The 26075-nt window shown below is 36.9% G+C and overlaps 1 protein-coding gene across 1 annotated transcript; it reads right to left on the reverse strand.

Annotated features, from left to right (window-relative positions):
• Positions 1–23373, reverse strand: ITM2B (integral membrane protein 2B). Its single transcript, XM_006218634.4, has 6 exons — positions 23049–23373; positions 4835–4963; positions 3150–3356; positions 2484–2594; positions 1850–2000; positions 1–738 (listed from the first exon to the last, which is right to left on the reverse strand). The coding sequence occupies exons 1-6, from the start codon at positions 23163–23165 to the stop codon at positions 653–655; spliced, it is 801 nt and encodes a 266-aa protein (XP_006218696.1). The 5' UTR covers positions 23166–23373; the 3' UTR covers positions 1–652.
• Positions 23374–26075: the final 2702 nt, after the last annotated feature.

Genomic DNA, 26075 nt, shown 5'->3' on the forward strand with positions numbered 1-26075 from the left:
TTTAGTCAAACAACTCTGTGATATTTATATTCCATTGCACAGGTAGAGATAATACAAATTAGTAATACAAGTTATTTCTTAAATTCCAAACAGTTTCTAAAATATTATTACAGCAGATGTCTAAGATATTAAAACATCAAGGTGGAAATCATACTCTAAGTAGTTAAATATGACACTGAAAAGACTGCACATTTTAATTAGAGGAAAATTAAAGTATCTGCTCAAATGCTCTAACAAACTAAGTGACAGGGCAACAGCTACAAATAAGTCACTGTGGTCCATTTTTACGTGTGCATATATGTGATGATTAGATAGCTCCTTCTCCTGAAAATGTATAAGTAAAACATAAAAATCTGGGTAAATGAATTAATGAAATTTAAATTCTTCCTAAGACCTAAGATCTATGGTGAAGTGTACTATTACCTATAACTTCATACAACTACTAATTGAAGATAAAAGACACCACACTTGGAAAGGAAAAAAGATTTTTAAAAGGTAATGGTTTTAATTGAATCAATGAGATGAAAAGATAGTGAAGCCCTGTTTGCTACTTACATGAAAGAAGATTTTAAAAAATAATCACTGCACAAAATACAAAGGATGTAGAGTTATGCTGTGATATTAAATTTTTCTCCATGTTTTTCTTGACTGTTCAAGAACAAATTAAAGTTTCCACGGCAAATTTGTTTTCAAAATGCCGAATCGTAACACAATCGCTGACTTCACGTTTCTGAATACCTGTTTGGAAGGGAAAAGTTTTAAAATTTCGGGTTCTTCAGTAATAAATATTCATATTAACCTTCACAGTTATTATTTAGACATATAAAAATATTTTACTCTATATTCCATTAACTTCTATAGTTTGATTTCTTTTTAACACTGCAGAAAATAATTTTCCTCTTTTCTGAGCTAGGTATCTTAACAGGTCTTAGTAACAGTTAATAATGCCATACATATAAATTTATGACCTTGAAGGCAGTGGAAATATTCTATATTTTGACTGTGGTGGTGATTTGTTGAAACTCAGAACTGCATGCTAAAAAGGGTGCATTTTATTATATGTAAAATTATAACTTTTTAAAAAAATAATTAACCATAAAGATCACTTTAAAATGAAAGAAATCAAGCAGTAGTTTTCAAGTGACTCATCAGCTGAGGTGAAAGAACAATATTATTAAAAGTGCTTGTTAACAAAAAGGAAAGCACTTTAACTAGGTGCCACAGCAATTCCAAAGAAACTGCACCATTGTGTATCTGCACAGCTCTTCTTTCTAAAGCTCTGTTACGTGCCCTTTCATTTTATTTTTACAATAATCTTGAAAAGAAATGGAGAGATAATGTCATCACCTGCGAAAACAAAGGCTCAGTGATTTGGCAAAGCTACATTGTTCTGTCAATGCTCTTAATTCTTCTGCTGAATTCCTTTCTAACGAACCTGACTCTGGTTATCTTCTATGTAATCCAATGGCAAACTCTGCTTAGAATCCAGATCCCTGAGCATAAACCTGAAGAGCTACTTTAGAGACCCTCTAGATAAGAACCTTTCACAGTATGGCTGAACCAAAGTGGTAGGATGGAAAGTTGGACTGGGTGCCTACATGGAAAGTGAGGTAACAGCACCCCAAGGAAATGACATTTCACATTCACCTGTTCTGTCAGAAAAGAGGAGATACAGAATTAAGATGATCCTTCAGAAATCTAAAAATGTTACATAGTGGTACAATATAGTTTTATTTTCTCACTCATGGCAAGCATATTGGTAACAATGTCTAGCTTACATCTAAATCTAACGTAACGCAATGAAGTGAAGCAAAGTTTTTTGCTAACACTTTGACTTAAGAAGTATTACCTTTAATGGTTTCCCTGCGTTGCAGTTTGTAAGTTTCCTTGTCATGGCACAGTCGATAAATATAGAAACCCAGGTGATCAATGTTTTCAATGCGATCAGTGATGACCATGTGTTCATGAATCAGATATGACTGAGGCAAATAGGTCCCAGCCTACATTTGGAAAAGAATGTATTACACAAAGATCTCAAAACATACACTGGACAGATGAGGAAAACAGACAAAATTCTCAGAGATTATAGTATAGAACAGAAGTTGGCAAACTATCACTCATGATCTGTTTCTATAGTTTTATTAGAATATAGTCATGCCCATTTGTTTACATATTACCTATGGCATCAAAACTGCACAGTTATAAGACAGACCTTATTTCTTAAAAGCCTACTATTTATTCTCTGGCCCTTTAGGAAAACATAAATATAATTTTAAAAATTATATTTTAATTTCAGTTTCAAAATATAAAATATTACAAGAGACAAGGAAAAAACCCAAATCCAAGACTCTTAGTTCCTCTTTATAAAATGCTTATCAGCTATATTTCCAATAAGATGGGCTCCTTTAAAGCTAATTTCTCAACAGAAAATTCTAAGATGCTATAACAGTATCATTAACAAGAAAGAGTTAAAATTTTTATACCCTTATGTTAATAAGTAATTCCAGTAGGTTCCTGGGTGGCATAACAATGGACGTGTTCAGAGGAATCACATAGCACTTATCCAAGTTAAGATCTAAATAGGCTGTGAGTTTCTAGGAAGAAAAAGATACATTTTTGTTAGATTAATATGCAAATACTATAAATATACAAATAGGCAGCAACTGGATTTTTAATAATTTGTACCATTAAGACGGGTTGGCTTTGGAATGTGTAAATCACATTTCAACAAATCAAGAATTTGGTGGGATAGGAAGGGAAGTAGTCATGGGAGAGGAAATATCGCTACTAGTAAATAAAACTGTTATCAGATAATAACAAACTATTCTAATCAACTCAAATAACCCATCATCTGATTAAGAGACTTAGTCCCTTCACTTACAGACACCTTAACGGGTGTGCGTTAAGACAGACAAGGCAAAGAGAAGAAAGGTAGATGGGAGAAGGCCAGGTTCACTACGTCTACTTCAGACAAAGAGCCTATCAAATCCTACAGTTTCTCTTGCAGGGCAGAAGAAACCCAAGCCTATTTTTTTTTAAGGTAAAAAGTAAACTCTAAAAAGAATAAATTAGCAAATATTGAAATTAAAACTATCAAAGCATCAATTAAGGGACTTGTACCTTTTTACAGTTCAGGGTACCTGCCTCACCTTGTTAAAGTCATGAACGATGTTGGCAGGATCACTATCCGCAAACTCTGGGACAGGCACGCTGATGAATTCAACCTCATCTTCCTCAAAGATCTTAATATTTTCCTCAATTGTCTGGTAGCGAGCAGCTGGGGCATCTGCAGAAGGCTCATTTAAGATGACATCATCTTTGATGTACTTTATTCCACAGTAGTAGACGTCATCTGGCTATAGAGAGTTTAAACACTATTTCAGCAATTCGGTGGGAGACAGGTTTTTAAATGTAAGCATTACTTAAGCTGCCACCTTTATCTAAATAGCATTTGCTTGCAAACTGCTACTTTTAGATGACAAGTCAGACAGTTTAATTACAGAGTTAACACATTCTTTAAGATCAGGTTTTGAAGTATTGTTTAAAAAAAAGCTTCAGAAGGAGAAAAGCAGCTGATTTCTCCTTTACTTTCTGCGTTAAACAAAAATAGAATATAAAAGCAATTATCCATCTGATGATAGGTAAATCTGAAGAAACACACAGGTCTATTCCTACCTGTAGGCCTTATCTTTATAAAAGAATATACTCAGAAACTAATAATGTTTTTCTGAAAGAATATACTTCTAAAACTTTTTGATGTGATTCACTGAATACATGGTTTTTCTCTTCTTAGCCAAAAGAGGGCTAGTTTTTCTGAAATTTCCACAGGCATACAAGTAGTTCTGATTTTTCCTTAAAATGTATCACAATTAAGTGGAAAATATCAGATTACAGAAAATCATTATAAATTTTTTTTAAGTATGCATATATAATAAAGATCAGGAGTATATAACGAAGCATTAAAGGTCAACAAATATCTCTGGATAGTGGGATTGCAAATGGTTTTTATGTCAAAAATACATCTCTTGTAAGAAGTTGCATTAAGATGAGTAGCATTTCACTATTGTCTATCAACATGCCATTATCTCAAAAAATACAGAAAATGAGTATAAAATTTATACATCCTCTGTAGACTGTTTCATTATTTTAATAAAATCTATTAGTCAACAGTTTCTCCAAACTCTGGTATGTTAAAAAAAAACAACCTACTGAATTATTGCCAAGAGAAATATATCACAAAATAGAGATCATAAGTCATAATAACTGTAATCAGAAAAAAAAATTTACATCGGTTAACCCACTGGGATGGGTTACATTTCTGTAGTAAGTTATAAACAACTCTCATCCTAAATTATTTCAACATTATTGCTGAAATCACACTTCTTAAGAGAAACCAATGACTGGGGAAGAGCAGAGAGAAATGGAACCAGTGCACTCTGGGCTCAGGAGCAGAAGGCTACTATGGGGAAAATGTCCATCAGTCTATAGTCTATCAACATGACATTTGTGGCAGTGTATTTATCTGGCAATTGAAAATACTGTAATTTAGCCCTTAATTATGGTAAGAAAACTGAGGGTTAATTTTGAAAAATCATCCAACAATCTATACCCTTTAGTCAGCAACGTTTCAAAACAACGTTATTCTGCTTTTAGTGACTGTCCAATAGGCTCAGCAAACTTATGTTCAGGAGACTTTTAAACACAATCTTAAAACAGGACCGCCATTCTGGCTAAAGGCCACAGACAAAAAGTGCAGGCTTCAAACAAGTTTGGGTCAATTTTCTAAAACACGTAAAGAAAAGGCTAAATAAGTCCTTAGCATTTTCCCACTTACTTGAAGTGCAAAATATTTGTACAGGTATGCTCCTCCTAGAATGACACCTGCAAGCATAAATGCTAGTCCAAAGCACATGCACCAACACCAGGCTCTTCTTTGGCCAACTGGTACCACTTCATCTGGGTCCTAAAGTACGAAAAAGACGGATGGTCAATATCTTATCTCCAGTCGAAATCACAGAAATGTCAGGACTGAAAGAAACTTTAAGGATTATCATTTTACAAACAAAGATACAGAGAGCAAAGGAGTCAAGTTTCTAATCAAAGTCAACCCAGGAGTGATTAAGCAGTGGTGCCAGGTCTCAGCACAATTCCTCTTGGGCTGAGACACCAGTCCCTTGGGAGAGTTCTGCCTTCTAACTTTCTACATCCCACCTACTACTTGTATCTCTACAGCAATAACATATTCCATAATTTCTATTTTCTGTGCGTATCTTCTGGTGATTCAAGTATCTTCTAACATTTAAAAATTCACAAAAGGCTACAATACAACTTTGTCATGCAGTATTATGGTGCTGAGTCTTGTATATTACAAGTTCAGGGTATATGAGATTATTTATAAAATTATGTGTTAGCCTACTGCAAGTAGTTAATATTTCATACTAGGTATAAAGCCATTCCCAACCACATACAAGAAAAAGTGACAGGAAAATCAGGGACAGACCAAATAATATTAAAATTCTTTACACAATTATAATCTCAAAAAGTAGGATGAAGGTATCTAGAAATAATCCTATTATAATTCCACTGCTCTATCCTAAAGAATCCCAGTTTGACAAAGGTCTTCATTTCTTAAGAAAGAAGCAGCAGAATATGGAGGAAAGATTCGGTAGAAAAACTTACTTACAAAGTCAAGAGACGTACAACTAGCATACTGTTGTTAGAATTCTGATTTTGACCCACTTAAGGAATTAATTTAGCACTGGAACATCATCTAGGGTCACGATATTCACTGTCCTTAGACACACTCCCTGCCCTTCTAACTCAGTCCTTCTACTCTGTCACTTCAGGGTTATAGCTAATTTCTTGTTTGTACCCAGGTTCATGTCCAAAAGAGTTGACAAATGGCGATTAGCTACTGGCATTATATAATAAGTGGCTCAAGAAATAGCACAGACAGCAAAAGAAAGGCTCCAAGTGACTTGAAACCAACATAATAAAAGATGTTCTAGTTTGTGTGTACAGTCTCTCAAGTATGTGACCTGTCCTTTGCTTGGAAGGCTCAATATAGGATGGATTCAGGGAGAAAGCAGACTTGACCAACACCTCCACAGATAAACAGGCTATAAATGAAAAGTTAGGAAGAAAAACTGTATGAACAGTGCTGGATATGGCTGAAGCAAGAGTTCATTTAGGGAAGAAAAAAAGCTAAGGTTATGTTTTCAATTCTAAGATGAAGAATTTTAACTTGGTACTGCCAGGGAAAAGCCCAACCCCAGAAGGCCCAGACAACCAAGAACAATTTCAGGTTAGACAGTGTGCACCTAGGTTATCTGAAGTTTAAACACAGAATTTAACACAGTATAACAAATGCCTTTCAATCTAAGGACTGGCTCAAACACTGTGACAGAGCTACACTTTGCTGTATTAGGCGTAACTGTCAATGCGTGGTATGTACACTTAAGACAACAAGTGCCCTGCAAGGAAGTAGTGTGTACTGAGAATAAGCCCAGAGGAATTTCTCAAGTCATAGAAGATATCCCATCTGTGTCCAGAAAGTTACAAGAACTCCATTGACTCAAGTATTATGCAACCTGAATTTTATCATATAGTGTTTTGCTTGAGCCTTTGTCTGACGTAAGTATCTAAGGAGATAAGAACCAGTTCTTAGCATAATTAATTTTAGGGTGGGGGTAGGGTGGGGAGATGAAAATGACAGCTGGAAATAGTCATTTCTAAACATTTAGTATCAGCTGCTGAGACAGTCAAATGTGTGTACAACACCCACCCTGTTTGGCAGGCTCTCTTCTCTAGTAGCAAATAAATGAATAGCCAAAGAGCCCAGGCAGACCCTTGTAAAAGAATATGCAGCCCCAACTGTTACATTGATGACAAGTTTCCAGGCCTTTTGATCTATCATTTTTAGCCTGTCAACAAACAATATTTTCGAGAATAAATTATAAATATCTACCACGTGCCAAGAGCTGTGCTAGGCCTGGGTATATACCCTCTGCCAAGAAAGAGATCATTCAGATCAGCCTAGAAAATAAATATACAAAGAGAACATAAATATGATATAGGTTCTAAGAGGAGAAGGTAGAGAGCACAGAAGGATTTGGGGACGACCTCCCAGGGAAGAAAGAACGGGAGTGGAATGAAGGAAAAATACTCATTACCGAAGCAGAAGACAGAGTTAAAGGGCAATATATGTAGGGCAAAGAATGAATGAAATCAAAGATCAGAATACATGACGTCTCCAAGGGCCACCTATGGTATGGCCAAAGTGCCCACCATGCTGCTGAGAGGTGCCAGGGAGGAGGAGATATTCACAAAGGGACTCTGTATGTCATGCTATGGAGTCTGAATTCTCATACTCATTCAAAAGTCACATTTCAAAACTATGACAATAAAACAAAAAATTTAAATTTCTCAAAATAATATAACTTATAAAATACTTCACTTATTTACAGGTCGTTTGTTCAGCACCTCAACAGTGTGAACCATGGCTTAAGAATCAGGAAATAAGAGCCTGAATTGCCAAATTATAGATCCAAAGTCCATGTACCACAGTCATCTATTTCACAAAAGGGTTTTAAGGTCTTCAAAGTCCATCTAATAATCTCTTTTCTTCTGTAAATTTCTAGTGATCACTCTCTACCTGGCATTAGATTAATTCATAAGCACATCTTCTCTCTCCATACTAGGCTAGAAGGTTAGTACCATAGCTCCAAGCCAACCTTGGCACTTAGTTGGCATTCAACAAATATCTGATGAGTGAATAAAATTTAGGTTTTTTTTTTTTAAAGCTTGGTTATTTATTTTTTTTAATGACCCATAAAAGTTCCATCAGCAGCTAGCATGATAATTAAGGATGAGGGCAACATAAGAATTTATGATGCACAAGAGACAGTGGCTCTTTAGCAAAGAACAGTAGCCCTAAGCACTTAGCCCAGTTCAACATCAAGGGCCTGTTATTTGTAGTGTACTGTGCTAGATCCTGTGGGAAATTCAAATGTGATTAAGATATGGCTCATATCTTAAGCAATTTGCAGTCAAAATGAACAGTATGCATGACAGATAATTGACATTCCCTATTACAGTCTGAGTCATGGGGAAGGGATTATATTCAAGATAGAAAAGTTTTTAACCTAAGTGATTTATTAATAGTGCATTTTAAATGACTAAATTTTAAAACTTGAAAGAGTAAGCTTAGAGAAAAAAACATACAAGATTCAAGAAGAAAAACCCCATGACCATCTCAAAATGTGAAGAAAATGCATTTGACAAACTCTAACTCCCATTCACAATAAAATCTCCTTGCAAACTAGAAGAGGTGAAATTCTTTAACATGAAAAAGGGTAATGAACAAAAATCTACAGCAAACCCACTTAATGATGAAACTCCAGAATTATACCATACCCTTTAAAGTCAGGAATCTGTGGGATGCCCACTAAAATTGATTCTATGTTTTCATTTAATATCATTCTAGAGATCCTAAGTACAACATAAATATCTTTTAACGGATGAATGGATAAATTGTAGTATATTAATACTGAATCTCAAAAACATTATAGTGAAAAAATTCCAGCCACAAAGAGGTAGGTATAAAAAAAGGTAAAACTATAATGACAGAAAACAGCCTAGTGGTTGTCATGGCAAAAGGAAGATGGAAGAGGCATGAGGAAATTTTTTAGGGTGATGAAAATGTTTCATATCTTGATTATGATAGTGGATATATGACTTTATACAGTTACCATAAATTCAATCAAATTGTACATAAAGTGGGTGCATTCTGTTGCATGTAAATTGTCTTTCAATATGGGGAATGAGAGGGAAAAATAAATTGTTCCTATACACCAGGCAATAAAAGAAAGTCTAACAATACCAAGTGCTGGGGAAAGTGTGGAACAATGGGAATTGGGATTTTCCAATTGACAGGAAATGGTACAATTGCTTCAGATACCAATTTGACAGCATTTAATAAAATTGAAGATAGATAGATAGATAGGTATCTTATGACCCAGCAATTCCATACCTAGCAATATAACCCTAGAAAAACACTTTTGTACATAAAAAGAGGCTCAATAATGATTACTGCAGAATTGCTAAAAAGAAAAAAATTGGAAGTAACCTAACTGTCCATCAAGCAAAGAATTAAAGTATTACAGGTTTGTGTAATAAAAGTTTAAATGACATCAACCATCACTGTTGAAACTGAGATTAATCTCATAAACATAATGCTGAACCAAAAAAAGAGAAAAAGTCAAGTTGGATAATAAATACACTATATGAGACTTAACACTTAAAAAACATTAAAAAAGAACATATAAATAGCACTATAAATGCTTTTTTTAATGCTTGGATTATTTCAAGATTAACAAACAACAAAAATCAACAAGAAAAAGGAAAACCACTCATGAACAAGAACCTCTTCACTGGGATATATAACTTTACTTGGCCTAGTTTAAAAACAAGTCACAGACATTTCCTCCCTTGTAACTGCAATAAAACTAGTGCACCTTAAATTATGCTGATAAGGTAAAACAACTCCCACAGGTGCTGTACAATTATCATCTCATTAATCTTCCTAAAACCTCAAGTTTTTACCCCAGTTTATAAATGAAGACACTGAAGCACACGCTGGCCTATAATCACCCCTTAACAGTCGGTATAGAAAGAAATGGCTTCAAAAGCATTCTCACTCTTGCACTGTACTAATTTCTGGTTCAAATAAATCTTAACATCATATGATAAAGGAAAATTACTTAACCAATTATATCTTAAGCAAAATGAAGACTGAATTCTGTTCTGGTACTTCAATTAGTTAAGAATCAGGTCACCTCAATCAGCTCCCTGAGAGGCCTCAGTAAATGTGCTTCAATGATAAACTTCACCCAGACAAAATGCAAGGGTTTTCATATAATTCTTATTCTGATCCCATCCTGAAAAATCACTCCACATCTTCCAGCACTTCTGTTTGAGCCTTCTTTCTAGAATGAATGAAGAGACATTTTTTTCAAAGCTCCCAGAAATACTATTTTGCATTATTAGAGCAAATGCAACAACACTTTAGGAACCAGAATACGAAAGAGGAAAATACCTCCAAGGGTTGAAAATTGGGTAACAAAAAAAAAAAAAAGAAGGAAAAAAATGGCATAAAAACACCTGAAGTATAAAAACAGAAATGCAGTAGAGAACTAGTACAATTTATTCAAGTCAGAGTGGAATGGGCCACTGAATCTTCAGAAGTAGATTTAATTATTTAGAAATATGTACGTTTAAAAACACATTTGGTAATATGGATACTGTGGGGCTGTACAAGCCAGCTGCCCATGGATGTCTGGTCTGGCCTGTATATTGTCTCCCAAAATACAGAATTAGCTGCCTATATTTTAAAAGTTCTAATAATTCAAATTTTCACAAATAGATTTCTCATGAATGTTCTGGTTTCTCAGCTCCTCCCTCAACATTTTCTCCCTAGTAAAAACCAAATACACCAAGTTCTTTTCTACAGCATTGCTTGGTTTTGAACATTGGTCTTCATTTCCAGCCCTGAATGGATATGCCTCCTTCTGAGAACCTAATTTAAACCACTCTCCATATAAAGGATTTTGAGTTCTGGGTTTTAGAGACTGGATTAATATGGTGAATAAAGCAGCTTAATTCTTTAAATGACAGAACAGGTATTCTCTCACAAAGAACAAATCCAAGCACAAATGGCCTAAGTAAACCAAAAATGGTGACAGGGAGGAGCTGGGACTAGACAAGTCCAGAGAAAAACACAGTCCAAGAGCTATAGGAATCACAGAGCTGTTCCAGACAACGCCCAGTTCCCAGGACAGGAAGAGCGAGATGATTTATACCATCTGTATGAGGTGCTGGAAAAGGTAAACTGTAGGAACCGGAAACAAGACAGGTATGAGACACAGGATGACTACAAAATGGTATGAAAGAATGCTTTGGGTGAGGAAAATATTCTGCATCTTGATTGTGGTGATTACACAACTATACATATTTGTAAAACTTAACAGAACTGTACAGCTAAGGTGGCTGAAATTTTCCGTATGTAACTAATGCTCCAGTAAATGCGAATTCCTCTCCTTTCCCAACTTGTGAGGGGCAAAGACAGTTATTTTTTCCTAAGACCCCATTAAATGATACTAAAGAAGCTGAAAATGATACGAACCTATAAGAAAGAGAAGAAAGACAAAGATGAAAAGACTGATAGCAGACAAGAAATGTCAAAATTTTGGAGGATGGGAAATGGATGGACAAAAGTGGTACTGTAACTTCTCTGCCTCAATATCCTCATCATTGATGGATTAATAATAGCACCTGTCTCAAAGGGTTATTGTGGGGATTAAATGAGGAAACACACATGAAGCATTTAGATCACCATCTGGCAGACAGCAAACAGTAAGTGCGCATTTCTGACTTAGCTTGGAAAGGTAAGCAGAAATACGTATCTGTTGGGGCTGAAGTCAATAAAAAGCAATCTCCAGCAGAATACTGAAAAAGCCAACTGAAAAAGACATTCCTGGAGAGGAAAAGTAAATCACTTTCTATTCCAATAAGAATTAAAAAATAACAAAAACCTTGGTCATCATTGAAGATCTACTTTAAAATTTCCAAAATGTCTTCCTAACAATACTCTTTGAACCACAAAAGTTACGCAGGTGATCCCTCCAACTGATTACTATTATGTAGAATACCAGTGCCATTCATTTACCATTGGTACATGTCCTATTCACCTGGCTTCTACATTAGTTTTCTTTCTCCAGCATAGAAGCATCAAAAAGGCATGATCCAGCAATCTGTTCATTATTAGGAGCACTGATTGGTTAACCAAATATATTCTGTTAAAATACAAAAATCTACGGCTAAGAAGCTAAAATCTATAGAGACACCAAACATTTGCTTACATTTTCTCTTGCTCATTTAAATCAGTAATCTGAATTTTGTTTTCTTGTTTGACTTTTCAAGTAAGACTGCTACTATCTCAACTGTGGTGAGCAAGTCCACATGAGAAATCTTGTGTCTGAAATGAAAAATGGGAGCAGTTTTCCAAGTGATTTACATTATATGGATAATAAAGTTACTGCATTATTTTACACTTGGAATAGGGAGATATTTTAAAAAAAGAGAAACTAACCCAAACTTACAGTGTTTACAAAACAGATTTCTCACTGGCATTCTTTTTTGCTAACAAATCCTACGATACACAAGTAGCAAAACAGGAACAAAAAATTAAAATTATGCAAAACAATCTAACCACTGGGAGAAATATGAAATCTGAAAGTCTGAACCAAATTATTGGCATATAAAATTAGCACAGGCCTAAGTTTAAAAAAAAAATGGGTCAGATTAAAAACAAAACAAAAAAACCCCGGCTGTGAATGCTTTTAGTGCTGGATTGTAATTTAATCACTTTTACATCATCAGGGACAAGCAGAGTCCATAGCAGAATATTAATTTTGGAATGCCTTAAAATTTCTGTTCTTTTCTCTACATACTTTAAAAGATGACCATTATTTCTGTATAGTGTTTATCCAGTCTGCACTGAAAAGAATTGTACTAGTGAATAATACTTTATGAAATTTCAGCAGGTTTTCATATTCATGTTGGTAAGATTTAACATCAGTGGGTAGTCAGAATAAAAGCCTAGACTACCACTAACAGGCAGATGTTTGTAAACAACGGCATTATACACAAATGTTATTTACTATTAATAATAGACTTTACCAGGGATAGATACATTGGTCAAGATAGATTTCTTCTGCCACTGGCTGCATCATGAGTTCATATAGTTCCTAATAAGAATATCAACTGTCTTCCTAAAAATTTTAATTATGATAGGAATGCTCTACTCTATAACCTCATTATAAAATTAGGTGTCAAGATTAGAGGGAAAAAAGCTAATCTGTTATGGATTCACTTTTGTATAAATCTTGGATTTTAATGTCATTCAACGAGATAATTACACATTTGTATTCAAATATAAGTGGATCTATTTAAAATGCAGAACTTTTGACAAGAAAATTCCAAGTATATTCTTCTAAAGGCATAAAATAATCAAATGTGGAAAGTTATATCTTGTGATCAAGTTTAGAATTTTGAAAGTTTTACAAAATGACTACTAGAAAAAATAATTCCAGTTCTTGAGACCAGAGGTATCTTGTCTCTCTCTAGGGAATAAATAAAAAGTGCTTTGAACCTATGGCTAGCACCAAATGCTCGTACAGTACTCAGCAGTCATGTGATCTTGCTTCCTTATTCTCTTGAAGCCAGGAGTGCTGTTTTCTTGTGAAAGTACATACAGACATTTCAGTAGGTTGTGATTAATTTGTTTTACATAGTTGGTTGGTCTCTCTCAGCTACACAAGGGATTCTTGAAGGTTGGGGAGCTCAGCCATTTTTAACTTCCTAGTATACGGTCTGGTCATGCAGTAGGTGCCTCTGAATATGTGATCAGTATAGTTTGCACAAAGAAAAGATCCTGTATGAAAGAACCATGAGAGGTCATTTATTCTAATACATCATTTTACAGATAAATATAATGAGGCCCAGAGAACTTAAGCAAAATTATTTGTGCAGTACCACAGAATAAGGCCTGAATATTATATTACTCCATGTGCATCTTTGGGGAGAAAAATCATGGCGCTATTAGGTCAATGACCTAACTAAATATCAGGTTAGGCAAATTAACTCTGGTAATACTTGAAGTGATACCATGTTAACAATAGAATAATACTCATATCCAGCCAGAACGACACAGCCTGAGTTTCTAGAGGTTTTTGCTATCATAATGGGTTCACTTAAATTGAGCCACACTCATAGTAAGCACTATGTATTAACTATTACAACAGCAGTGTTGTTATGGTTAACATGTTAGCAAAATTAATAGGATGTTTCTCTGTTATTTATCAAATTACAAAGGATAGTAACAAAAAAGTATTAAAATCATATACACATGAAGCAAAAACAATAAAGGGAAATAACTCAGGCACACCAGCATATAAGCATTTCAAAATCAATGAAAACAGCAACATATTCATTACAAAAATGAAACCTAAGAAAAGTTAAGAGTAATAGAGCCACAAAGGAAAAATCACAAAGTCAGTAGGGAGTGAGTTGTCTCTAAAATTACTCATGAAGAGGACAATTTTGGAACATTAAAAAGGGAGACAAGATGCCGCCTCTTTTTAGGCCATCCTGTCTGACCTTAAACTAATGCTAATAATAATGCAGGTGGTTTCCATTATTACCTATTATTAATTACCATTAAGCCCATTTTTAGTGTTAAAGGAAACATTCTAATAAATCTTAAAGCTATCAAGATAGCTGAGTTGAAAGTCCTAGTATTGATTTCCAGTTAAATGGTTATCTTTACTGCCTCCTGAAAGCTTATCAGTGATAGTAAAGGGATAAACTTCAAGCCAGAGAATAGAAATGACAGAGGACAAACTATGTCAATAAAAATTTTGAAAGCCAAAGTCATAAAGAAAAAAATCTCAAGCGTCTAGAGGAAAAATAAAACGAAAATGGTCATATTCAAAGAACCAGGAACCAGAATGGCATTAGACTGGAAGATAATGGAGTAATGCTATCAAAATGCTGAAAGAAAATTACTGCTAACCTAGAATTTTATACCCAGATAAATTATCAATTAAATGTGAGGATAAAGATTCTCAGACTTGTAAGGTTTAAAAAAAAAAAAAGATCTCAGACACTTTTTCTTCGATTTATAAAACTAAAGATCCAATGCAGGATAAAGGCAATGGCAACTCGATTCCAGGACAGTATTTACTCACAGGACATCTGTGTAGCAACATGCCTACAGTACAACCAGTCTGAGTGGAAAGACTAAAGCATGACAAGCGGGATATCGCCAAGAAAAACATGAAACTTGGTAAGTTATCTGATAAGTCTGTAGACACGAAAGGCAATTCTACTGCTGTCAGAGAGTCTGAGGATGAATTAGCAATACACAGAAAATTAAGCAATCTTCCCTCTTGACCCAAGAAGCCAATTACCAAATTCAGAGAAAATAAAAAAGGTTTTGTACAAGAAAGGAAGTAAGTAAATTTCACATCAATTATAATGAAAGCACAGACTATCAATTTAACCAGAAATTACTATAACTAAACCAGGAGAACAGATTGTATATGTACTATGTAAATATACAGAAAAGGCTAACTATTCACTTTCCATACTAGGAAGCCGGTAGGTAATATCTAAAATTGCAAAAAAAAAAAAAAAAAACAAAAACACAAATGAAAAGAAAAACCATAAAGCAGCAGTATAAACAAGTATTTAGGACAGGGGATCTCCAAATGTGCTCTAGGGACACCCTTTCAGGAGACACACAATGTCAAAACTATTCTCATATAAGAATAAGACACTTTTCCCCGCATTCTCTTTCTCTGGGCAGTGTACAGTGGAGTTTTCCAGAAGCTAAATGAGTGATATAGCACAACAGGCTGACTGCAGAAACTGATACGAGAATCCAGCTGTCTTCTATTAAGTTATTCAGTTAAAAGTATTGCAAAAATGTAAAAACAGTGTTCCTCTTACTCTTCTTAAAACGTCTTGGTTATTTGGAAATATTTATTATTTATAAAAATGTTACTTATGTTGACATGTTATAGGATTATTATTATTTTAAATTAGTAAACATTGTTGGAATGTGTAATATAGTAAATAGCAGTAGATAGAACACACATAAATCAAAAACTCTTTGGGATCCTCAACAATTTTTAAGAGTACAAAGGGGTCCTGAGACCGAAAAGACTGACAACCACTAATTTAGAGAGCTAAGATTACCATACCATGGATGGTTGGGCAGGCTGTTATGAGTACAAGGATGCCAGGCCAAGGGGGTCACTGGGACTAAAATCCCATCTATGCTCATGCTCTGCTCATCAAAACCACAGAGGGTACATTTTTCTAATTTGCAGAAAGGTCTAGTGGCCACCTTGGCAATAAAAGACCAGAAGAAGCTAAGGAGTGAACACAATTGCCTCAAATGAATCTACAGGTATAGAAATTAGAATAGTGGTTGCCGCTGAGGGGAGAGGACAGACTGTAAAAGGACATGAATACTTTCTGAGTCGATGGTAATGTTCTGTCTTGACTGGGTTAGTTCAGATGCATACATTTAAAATTATATAACTGTACATCCAAAATCTGTGCCTTTCACTGTACATAATTACAGTGCAATTTTTAAAAAGTGGGTTCCTTGGAGATAGGGCAGGACTAGTACTTGCATTTTAAAACTAAGTATTACTTTGGTTAAACCCAAAATTGAATTTATAAAATTCTATCAACATCTATTATGTAATAAGAAATGTATTTTTATACAAAAATGGACATAGCTACTGAATGCTAAGGATTTGTATGTGCAGGAACGAATCCTCCCCAGAATACCTTAGGGGAGGAGGTGTGCTTCATCAATGATATTGTTATGTAACTGGTATGCGAAGTAGGGATATGCAACAACAGTAACACAGGAGGTAATATTCCAAAATAAGAATGCTGAAGGGGGAAAGGGGGCACTTTATAATAGATGGGGATAAGGGAAAATCATTAACATTTAATGAGTTTCTATGTACTAGAGGCTCTTAATTCCATCACAAGAACACTGTAAGGTTGGCACAACCATTTTACAAATGAGGACAACAGGCTTGTGAGGTTTCCTGACTTGTTCAAGTTGTTATCAGATCCAGGTAACAATATTAACCTTTGCCAGTAGGATCTAATACCATCTGAAAATAGCATTAGGTTTGAGGTATTAGTCCATCAAAAACAATACAAAATTAGTAACTGCTCTCTCTGCTTCATTAATTTTCTACTTGAAATCCTAAAGTCTACTTCTAGAAATCTTTAAGATGCAGTAGTAACAATAGCAGCTAATATCTACTGAGTCTCTGTTCCAGGCATTGCGATAAACTTTTTACAGATTATCATATTCCCCATTTAGCAGATGGAGAAACAGACACAGAGAGTTGAAGTAACCTATTCAAAGTATCACAGTAAGTTGCAGAGACAGGATCTAAATTCTAAAAGTACACATGGCATACTCTGAATTCTCAATAAGCAGACAGTGTTGCTTTCTGAACTATACCCCTTTTTTGAGTGAGGGAACTGTGGCAAGAGACAGAAATTAATTATTTTAAGTGTAAAACTCATGGCCTATACAAAAACAAGCAGCAAGTCACATTTGGACACGTGGGCCATAACTTGCCAGCCCTGCTGCAACTGTAAAATGGTGGCTGGTGCCAGGTCTTCAGGTTTCTGCCTGAAATTCTTATATGAATTAGTTGTTAAATATTTAAAAATCAAGTTAAAAATAAAAACACTGATTCTAGCTTGTCTTTAAAAATTGGAGGATTAAGCAACACTGGATCCATTTTTTTTTAATGAAAATGAATAAGTTGTTTACTATGCAAAAACTTCACTGAATCATCTGCATAGGCCCAGGAGGCACTGAGTTTGCCATCTCTGCTTAAATGCGTATCATTGCTCTAGCTAAAACTGATAGGATTGGGAAATTTTTCTCTTGGCACTAAAATGAAAGAAAGGTAAAATGAACTGAAGAGAAGGCTATAAAATGAAAAAGAAAAACTGATGTAGTACACATAGCAGAACAGAAACACTGGAGAGGTTGGCTGACAAAATGAATTAAGATGTGCAGCCCTAGACAGACTGACTCTTAAAGTCATTATTCGCAGCATAAAGATGATTCCTCTAGGATGTTGCAGTAAGTGATTTACTTAACAATGGCACTTAGCTTTTTGGTTTCTATATTAAATAATTTTAGCTCCAAGTCATCTAATTACTACTAGAAACTTAATTCAAAGTATTAAATAAAAAATTAGAACACCTCTCTATCATAAAAACAGGAGTAAATTTTTTTTCATTTCTGTAACTAAAGACTGAAATTCTTCTGCTTAAGAATAAAAAGTCTATGTTCATTCTTACTTGATTTTTCCCCAAATGACAGAATTATAGAGATATTTCATAAAGTTTTTTTCTCTAATCAATTAAAGAGCTCAAAAAGTCTTCAACTGTTTAAAAATAATTTTGTTCAATTGTTGGTAACATAAAATAGGATGATACTGTAGATTTCTTTTAAGCTACTAAGCATATGTATCACAGATACTTATTAAAGGCGATAATCACAATTAAATGATTTTTTAATGATGTTCTTAGGGTCATATCTGAATAAAATTTTTATTTTTCATCTTCTAGCTATCTACCTATAAGACTCATTGTTAAGCTCTGTGCAAAGAAAATGAGAACCAGGAAACAACTCTTTCTATATAAGCTTCTTGAAAACATAGCTCCAGTGTTACTACTATTTACAGCATTTAGACAAAACCCACCACATTCAGAAATTCAGAATTGTCAAATCATTTAACAGGCAGCAGTTATGGCCTGAAAAAGTCCTTTAATGGCAAAGTCCTTAACTCTCGTAGTCTAAGCTCTAATAAAAAGTGCCAAGTTTACCAAAAAGTTTAAGAGGATGGATTCATTGATGTCATTTTGAAAAGATACAAATATTTTCTGGATCCCCCTCTGTCACTGTAATATAGAGAAGTCCAAGAAATTTTACTTACAGTATGAATTCAGAAAGTATTCTCCTTTTGGGGGGCGGGGAGGGGAAGCCTTTTAAATACATACTCCAGATACTTAAGTTATGGTATGACAGAACAAGCAAGAGAAATAAAATGTCCCATTTTACATCAAGCTTTAGCACTACATAGTGAAAACTTTATAAGTTAAACTCTAAATCAACTTAAATAGGCCTATACTATGCACTCGGAGAGATATTTCTGGCTAAAACAAAACTTCTATTCACTTAAACCTCTTATATGGCAGAGTTGAATTCCGTAATGTCTTACAGGTCTAAGATTTTGCCAAGAATAATATACTTGCTTATTTCTAGTCTGGAGAAAATACGTTTAAGATGACACTGGGAAGACCACAAGAAGGTAACCTGTCCTCTATACAACATGCAACTTTGTCCACGCTCCGCAGTAGCAGCCCGGGTGGCATGTGTATACAGGAGGTCCTGCCAAGTCACTTGGTATGCACAGGGGCAATTAATTTATCTCAGCACTAAACCCTCACTTCAGATAGCAGTACCCTCATGAAGATCTAAAATGTAGGGACTGTAAAGTTTTTACTGGCCAATGTTTACAAACGCTGAATTACACAACCATGCAATGATGTGCACTTTCATTAAAAGGAACCAAGCTCCCAATCCCTTCTCTCGAGATCAAAACATTTCAGTAAATGTCATCACATTTTATGTTCCTCCTCCCCCTGCCCCCGCCACCAAAAACAAAAAAATAGGGCACCACCAAACCAACACCATCAAAAAGCTGAATCACCAAAGCCGTCAGTCTGTTTATGTAAACAGAAATGCCAGAAAGCGTAAAGAGCTAGGATCCAAATAGCCATTCAGTGATGGTAACTCGGAACTTACTGGGTTAGTCATCCGTCCTGTCTCCTGCTTCCATCCTGCCCCATCATCTCCCCTCCACGAGAACTTTACTTTCCTCTTCCTTTTAAGGATGTCTACAACTACAACTACAACGTAAGGTAGCAAAGAGGCAACACTTTTCATCAGCAAACAGCTTGCAGGGATACCTATGAAGCAAACTTGAGCTTCTTGAGGCCTGATATTGGGACAGGCATTTCATAATTAGGCATGAAAACAAAGAGTTATTGACAGCTACTGTTCCACAGTGAGGTAACCCAAAATGAAAACCTAGCTTTTTACATAATACCTCTATCTCCTTTCTCTGTGACCCACAGTTATTTAATATGAAGAAGGGAAATGACATGCTGAGCATGAGGAGGAAGAGAGGGAACAGTCTGGTTAGGGTGAGGAGGTAGTTATTTTTCACAGTTAAAACAATTTGATTCCTGCCAAATATAATTATGTAATTCTAGCATTTTCATAGAATTTTAAAACTGGAAGAGTCCTTTACAGACCATCTGGCCCTACCCTGTCATCTTACAGATAAAGAAATCTAAAAACTTAAGCCCAAGATCAAGAAGCATTTGTGTTAACGACAAAACTGGAACTTCTGACACAGGACATCAAGCACTATCTTTGACATTTGTGCATATATAACAATTGCCTAAAGTTCAAAGTCTCTACACAAACATGAATGAATGAATTGCTGCCTCTAACATAACACATGTGTATCCTTTCAAATTCACCTCTGTTACACAAAATATAGGTCCTACTCTTTGCTGTTCTATACCCCTAAGAGCTCTGTGCCAGTTGGGACAGGTGGAAGAAGGGGAAAACAGTTAAGGAGGAAATGTAGGAAAAGAATCACAAGCAAGCAAGCTAGGTGAGATAATATAATCAACAGACCCAGATGCTGGGATTAACAGCTACTGAAAAGACAAGATTGAAACTGGGGCAGTGAAGCTGTTTCCTCCGAGGTCTCTCACCCTGCAGTGAGAAAAGAGCTAAAGAAATCGCACAAGACAGCAGCAGTGTCAAAGTACTGGAATGCACGTTACGTAAGCCAGCAGACTGGAGCGATCAGAATTCTGCAGGCATAAGGTAGTAGAATCTGCATTTTTAAACCAGAATCCAGATGATTCCAGGGCGTACTTAAGAGCACATTTTGAGAAACAATGGTCTTCAGGATATTGTGGTCTAAGAGATTTAGAGGTGTTAAAACATTCTTCTGCAGGAGTTCTGGTCTATAACTAGCTTAACTGGATCCTCTCGACCAACCAGGCAAGGAAAGGCCCCAGGCAAACATAGGAAGGCTGATTCTGTGCAGAATCCAAGCAGTCAAATTCAGTGATTACCATACAGTCACCCCAAGGAGCCAGAGAACATTATGTAATCACTGCTGGAGCTCTAAGACGAGGAGATCACAAGTTCTTTCACAAATGTCTGTTATTAAGTAAGGTTTTCATTTACTGTTAAGGGACTGACTGATAAGGATTCTACTTCCAATGTAAAGTAGTATTTTGTCACTCAACTCGCTGAAGAAGGTTTTGAGCTTATAGCTAGCTAGAAAAAGAATTATTATTCATTTTGTATCTACCAATTCATCATCCATGACTGCTGTGTGGTTAAAAAGGAAGACTGGCCCTCACAGCTTAGTTCCAGTATTTTTCTTTGGATATGGGGATCTGAGAAAATAGAAATGGAAAATAAATTACAGAGCCATGAATGGTTATTTTTTGACAGCTGTTATGAACACAAAATTTGAATATGGTATAACTGTGAGAAAATTCTGAGAATCTGAAAACAGGGTCACCATTTCAGAAATGAAACAAAATGTCAAAAGCAGATTTAAAGGTGACCAGCAAATTAATTCTGAATTCTGTCCATAGTTTCAAATCTCCTTCACTATAGGAACAGGGAAAAGCTGTCTGAAGTGACATCATCCGATGCTTTCTCCCTCTCTCTTTTTAAATCGGAGGAGTTATATTTGTTTATAGGATTTTTTAAAGAGATATATAATGGGATTAAAATCTATCTAATCTCTATATATGTATGAGTCTTATGACTGGGCACTGGACTATTGATCTATTTTAAGTGCAAAGAATGTTAGATAAACATCAAGCTAAGATAATAATTTGCTGCTGGAATTATCCTCTGTGGATTCCAAACATTTTCCCTTAAGACCAAGACGGTTTGCAATGGATTCAGGAAAACAATACCAATACCAAAACTTTTAATCCTTTTAGGGAATCAATCCACTTCCTATTTCAAAGCAAGGCAGTCATTTAAAAATCAACCCCTGACGTTTGTGTTTTTAACTAAAACATTTCCAAAAAATAACTACAGGTACGTCCAAATTAACACTATATTTTCAAACATTTTTACGGTGCATTTTTCAGTAGTAGTAATTCTCATTAGACCATATAAAAAACAATGCTTATTACTCATACCTGCACAAATTACTGGTTTTTTTTTTTAAAGTTAAAACTAAGTTTACACTACTTATAACAGGTCTTGAAAAATGCTAGCAAAAAAGTAAAAAATAAGTTCAACATAAATAACTTCTGCAATTAGTTTCTACAGGATTAAATTCTCCCAGCCTAAAGATTTGGTAGAAAGAGGCTATGAGGCTTTCCTTTTTAAGTTAACTTCTGAGACAATTATAATCATATCTTAAATGAGTCTAATTGTAAGCTACTAAAACTTACCACAATTATAGTTCCTCTCCTGATTTTTGCTTAGGGCTAAAATGGGGAATTTGTAAAATAAAGGACAATTTTTTAAGGGACATGGGATGTAGTTTCACTTAGTGTAAGGGATTCCCATAAAGATACTGATATAATTTAAAAGTCAATTGTCGGTTTTACACTAAGATCCACATAGTAATTACTGCTCTTTACCGGTAATTTTTTGTTTTAATTATAAAATCAACAGCCAGATCCTACTCTGGGGAGACCTTGCTTTCTCCCCTCACCCGCTCCCTGGCCCCCTCTCCACACCCCACCTTGAAGTTCACCTGCCAATACCGAAGGGCCATGGAAAAAGAGGAGGTAAAGAAGAAAATGCTTTTAAAATTAATAGGCTTACAGTAGCCAGACTTTGTTCAAGTGCAGTTCAGCCTAGAAACGAAAGTAGGGAATCAACAGAGGTTTAGGCTTGTAATGATGTCAGCCATTTTAGGCACATTATTTACACCGGGAGAAAGTGCCAAACTGTTGTTTTCGTTGTTTTGCATGTCGCCGCTGGCCTCCAGGTCGAACGAACCCAGTCCCGGCCCCACGCACATTCCCCGACTGCACCAGCGACCGTGAACTCCGCACAGTTCTCCAATCCTTCGTACTCCAGGCCTCCCAAGCCCCCGATCCCGCGCCAGGCACCGCTGTCTGCACACGCACTTTCGTACAAAGGAGCTGCGCCGGACAAGAAAGGGGAGCAGCCCAAGGAAAAGGAGAGCTCGGCCCTCTCGGGGACCCCGTCCCGCGCCCCGCGCCCCGCGGGCGCACAGCCGCACCGGCCCCGCGCAGCTCCGCCAAGCGCCCTCTCCCCCGACCCCTGGCCCTCGGACCTTGCAGTCCACGGCGACGGTGTCGGGGGGGATGATAAGCGCCTCCTCGCCGCTCTTGGGATCGTCCTTCTTGGCCTCCTTCTGGGCCAGAGCCGAGTTGAACGTCACCTTCACCATGGCGCGGCCTGGGGCGCCCTCAGAGGGCGGCGGCGGGCTCGAAGCGCGGGCTACGGGTTCCTGGCTGCGCTTGCAGCCTCGTCGGCCGGGCTCCGGGCGCGGCTGAGCGGCGGCTGCGGGGAACCGTGGCTGCGCGGCGGCGGAGGTGGCTACTGCGGCACCGCTCCTGCAGCCTGGTAGCTCCCGGGCGAGGGCGGAGACGGCTCGCTCCCCGGAGGCGGGGCCGAGGCCCGGAGGACAGGGCGGGGCGGGGCGGGGCCGGGGGCCAGCGGGGCGGAGTCGAACGGGCGGACCCGACGTGCCGATCCGGTTGCGGAGTCTGACCCTGCCCTCACCCGGGGTCGGAGGAGGAATGGAGCCAGGAAGGGAGGGGTGCTCCTGGGCGCGGGCCTGGATTTTGCAGTGCTGAATCCGCTTCCAAGCGGTTCACCTCTGAGCAGTGTTGCAGCTTTGTAGCAAAATCTGGTGAACTTTCCTGGGTGCGCCGGGGACAAAGAATTAACCTCTGGCAGCACCAGAGCGACCCTCCCCTGCCTGCTGCTTCCACCGCGAATCTAAAGGCGGTGGAATTGGGGGTGTCCACACTTCCATTTTCTCACTTTATTATGGGAACCAACTCGGTGGAGCACGGAAAAGTTTAATGCTCTCTGTCCTGGCGATCTGACTTCTTTATCTTCCCGGACGACCTCACCCAAGGGCGTTACCTGACTCAGACTTGCCTTGTTTTCTACACCCGGCTCTCACAAAGTCAATCGCTGCCCTGCCTAATCCCAATGCAGTTTGGAGGAAGCCTCTTGGCAAAATTGTATTTCATATATTTCTAAAGCAAAATGTTCCCCTGCTGGGTGGACTTGGACAAAACCCACTTGCACATGGGGCTGATTTGTGATTCATATCCCGTGATGAGTCTTTAGTAGCTTTCTGCAAAGTTTAAAAAAAATGAGGATAAAGCAAAATTGTTTTGAAGAGATTTTGCTTACAACTAATTAGAGAGAGGATACTGGCCCACACTGTCAGTATTACTGGGTTAGTGACTGTGTCAACAGATGGCTCTTTGGACAAATGGTTCAGTGATCTTGAACCCTTCTTCCTCCGGACTCTGTCCTGGTTCAACCAGAGATGCGAATGTACTCTAGGATGTTTCAGCTGTGTCAGCTCTGCCCTTGGTCAACCGTGACGAAAGTAGATTGAGTCTGAGCTTCTGGAGATTTGGCTCTGCTCAAGGAGGGGGTTAGTTCTCTTAGACTCTCCATAGAATGAGACCACAATTCCTTGTAAAACAGTCTAAAATCTCAGAATCTTTCAGATTGTTTATTTCCAAGAGTCATCCTGGATTGAGGTAGAAACCCAGTTCAAAATGCTTAGGCATTTTGAAACCTGGGTGAAATGAATTAAGTGTTCAATTGAAAATAGTAAGAGTTAGGTTCCAGTCCTGGTGAGTTCTGACCCTAGCTAGTCATGTGACTTACTGGGACTTATTAAACTCCTTGAGCCTCATTTGTCCAGGGGTCAACTCTACGGGATTGACACTGTGAACTAGCATTGCTTCAGAGATTTCCTGAGGCACTACAGTTGAAGACTGAGGAATTCTGGAAGCAAGATCTGGAGGATTATAAGTAATTATGCATATATCCTTACTGCTCCTCTTTTTTTATGATGGAATGGTGGGAAAATACTCAAGGCATTTTGCATCGGAGAGAACTAGGGAAGAAGACAAAATCATGAACAACACTATTAAACAAACTGAGGAAACTGAGGCAGAGAAAGAAGAAAAGATTTTGAGGGAACCAGAAATTAACCCCCACACCCACCCACCCATTTCTAATCTAAAGGACTCAAGAGTAGAAGACTACCCATTGATTTGTGTACCAGCAGTGAGGTACAGTTTAAAATCAGTTGGTGCAGTCTGGGAATAATCTCCTGGTTTTGTTTCTCCATTTTATCTGGTGTGTCTACAGCACTGTGTAGTACACAACAGAAGAGATAAAAAAGAAGCTGGATCAAGACCAAACATAGCAAATCCAGTCTCGTGATTTATAAAAGGTTGCCCGATGACCCTGGAAGTTGAGTGGAGGAGGAGGAGAGCAGATGACTCAACCAAAGAAAGTTAAAAACATAGTCATAAGTTACCGTCATAAGTTACTACTAAGTACTAAATATAAAGGGAGTCTTAGAAGACCTCTATTTTCCTTTTACACCTTGATTTTGAGAGAGTAAGAAGATGGAAGGATAAACTAGAGTCAGTGAAATAAATTCAAGAATCTTAGATTTAGATTTGTGTGATGTGCTTAGAAAGGGATTTTTTTTCTGAGTTCTTTCCATCTCCGTATCTTCTGTTCATTCTCCTTCAGATTTAGCAGGTTGATTGGAAAAACAATTTTACGAATATGGGACCCTTAGTGAAACAACATCCCTGAATATACCCTTTATAATGTGCTCGTGATACCTTCTCTCCTGTCTCAATGTGTGGCTGTACCTGAGCACCTGTGGCTTTGTCTCAGCTTTTATTATTAAAAAAAAAAAAAGTTTCTTCTGGGCAGAAGCTGAAGGCTTCTGTTTGCCTTTCTTCAGACTTAAGCAAGCACTGTTTTTCTCTTTTCCTAATTTCAAACATCCTTTATTATTTCTAAATTTCTTACCTCCCCAATTTTTATTTCTTACTGCCTCCCTAACTCAATACTATATATGTTTTCCAATTATTTTATTTTATACCATGGCATTTTTCTTGATGAACTAACTCAATAAGCTTTTTTTTTTTTTTTGGAGGGGGTTCTTTTTTTTCCTCTCAAAATCTTGGAGTGTACCATGCCAGTCCTTTGGGATATTACAAAGGGAACTGATTTGGGAATTGTCCTGATCATAAATGCATTCTCTTTTCATTTGATTGATTGTGGCATTGGGATTTGTGTT

This window comes from Vicugna pacos, chromosome 14, assembly GCF_048564905.1.
Source record: "Vicugna pacos chromosome 14, VicPac4, whole genome shotgun sequence".
NCBI lineage: Eukaryota > Metazoa > Chordata > Mammalia > Artiodactyla > Camelidae > Vicugna > Vicugna pacos.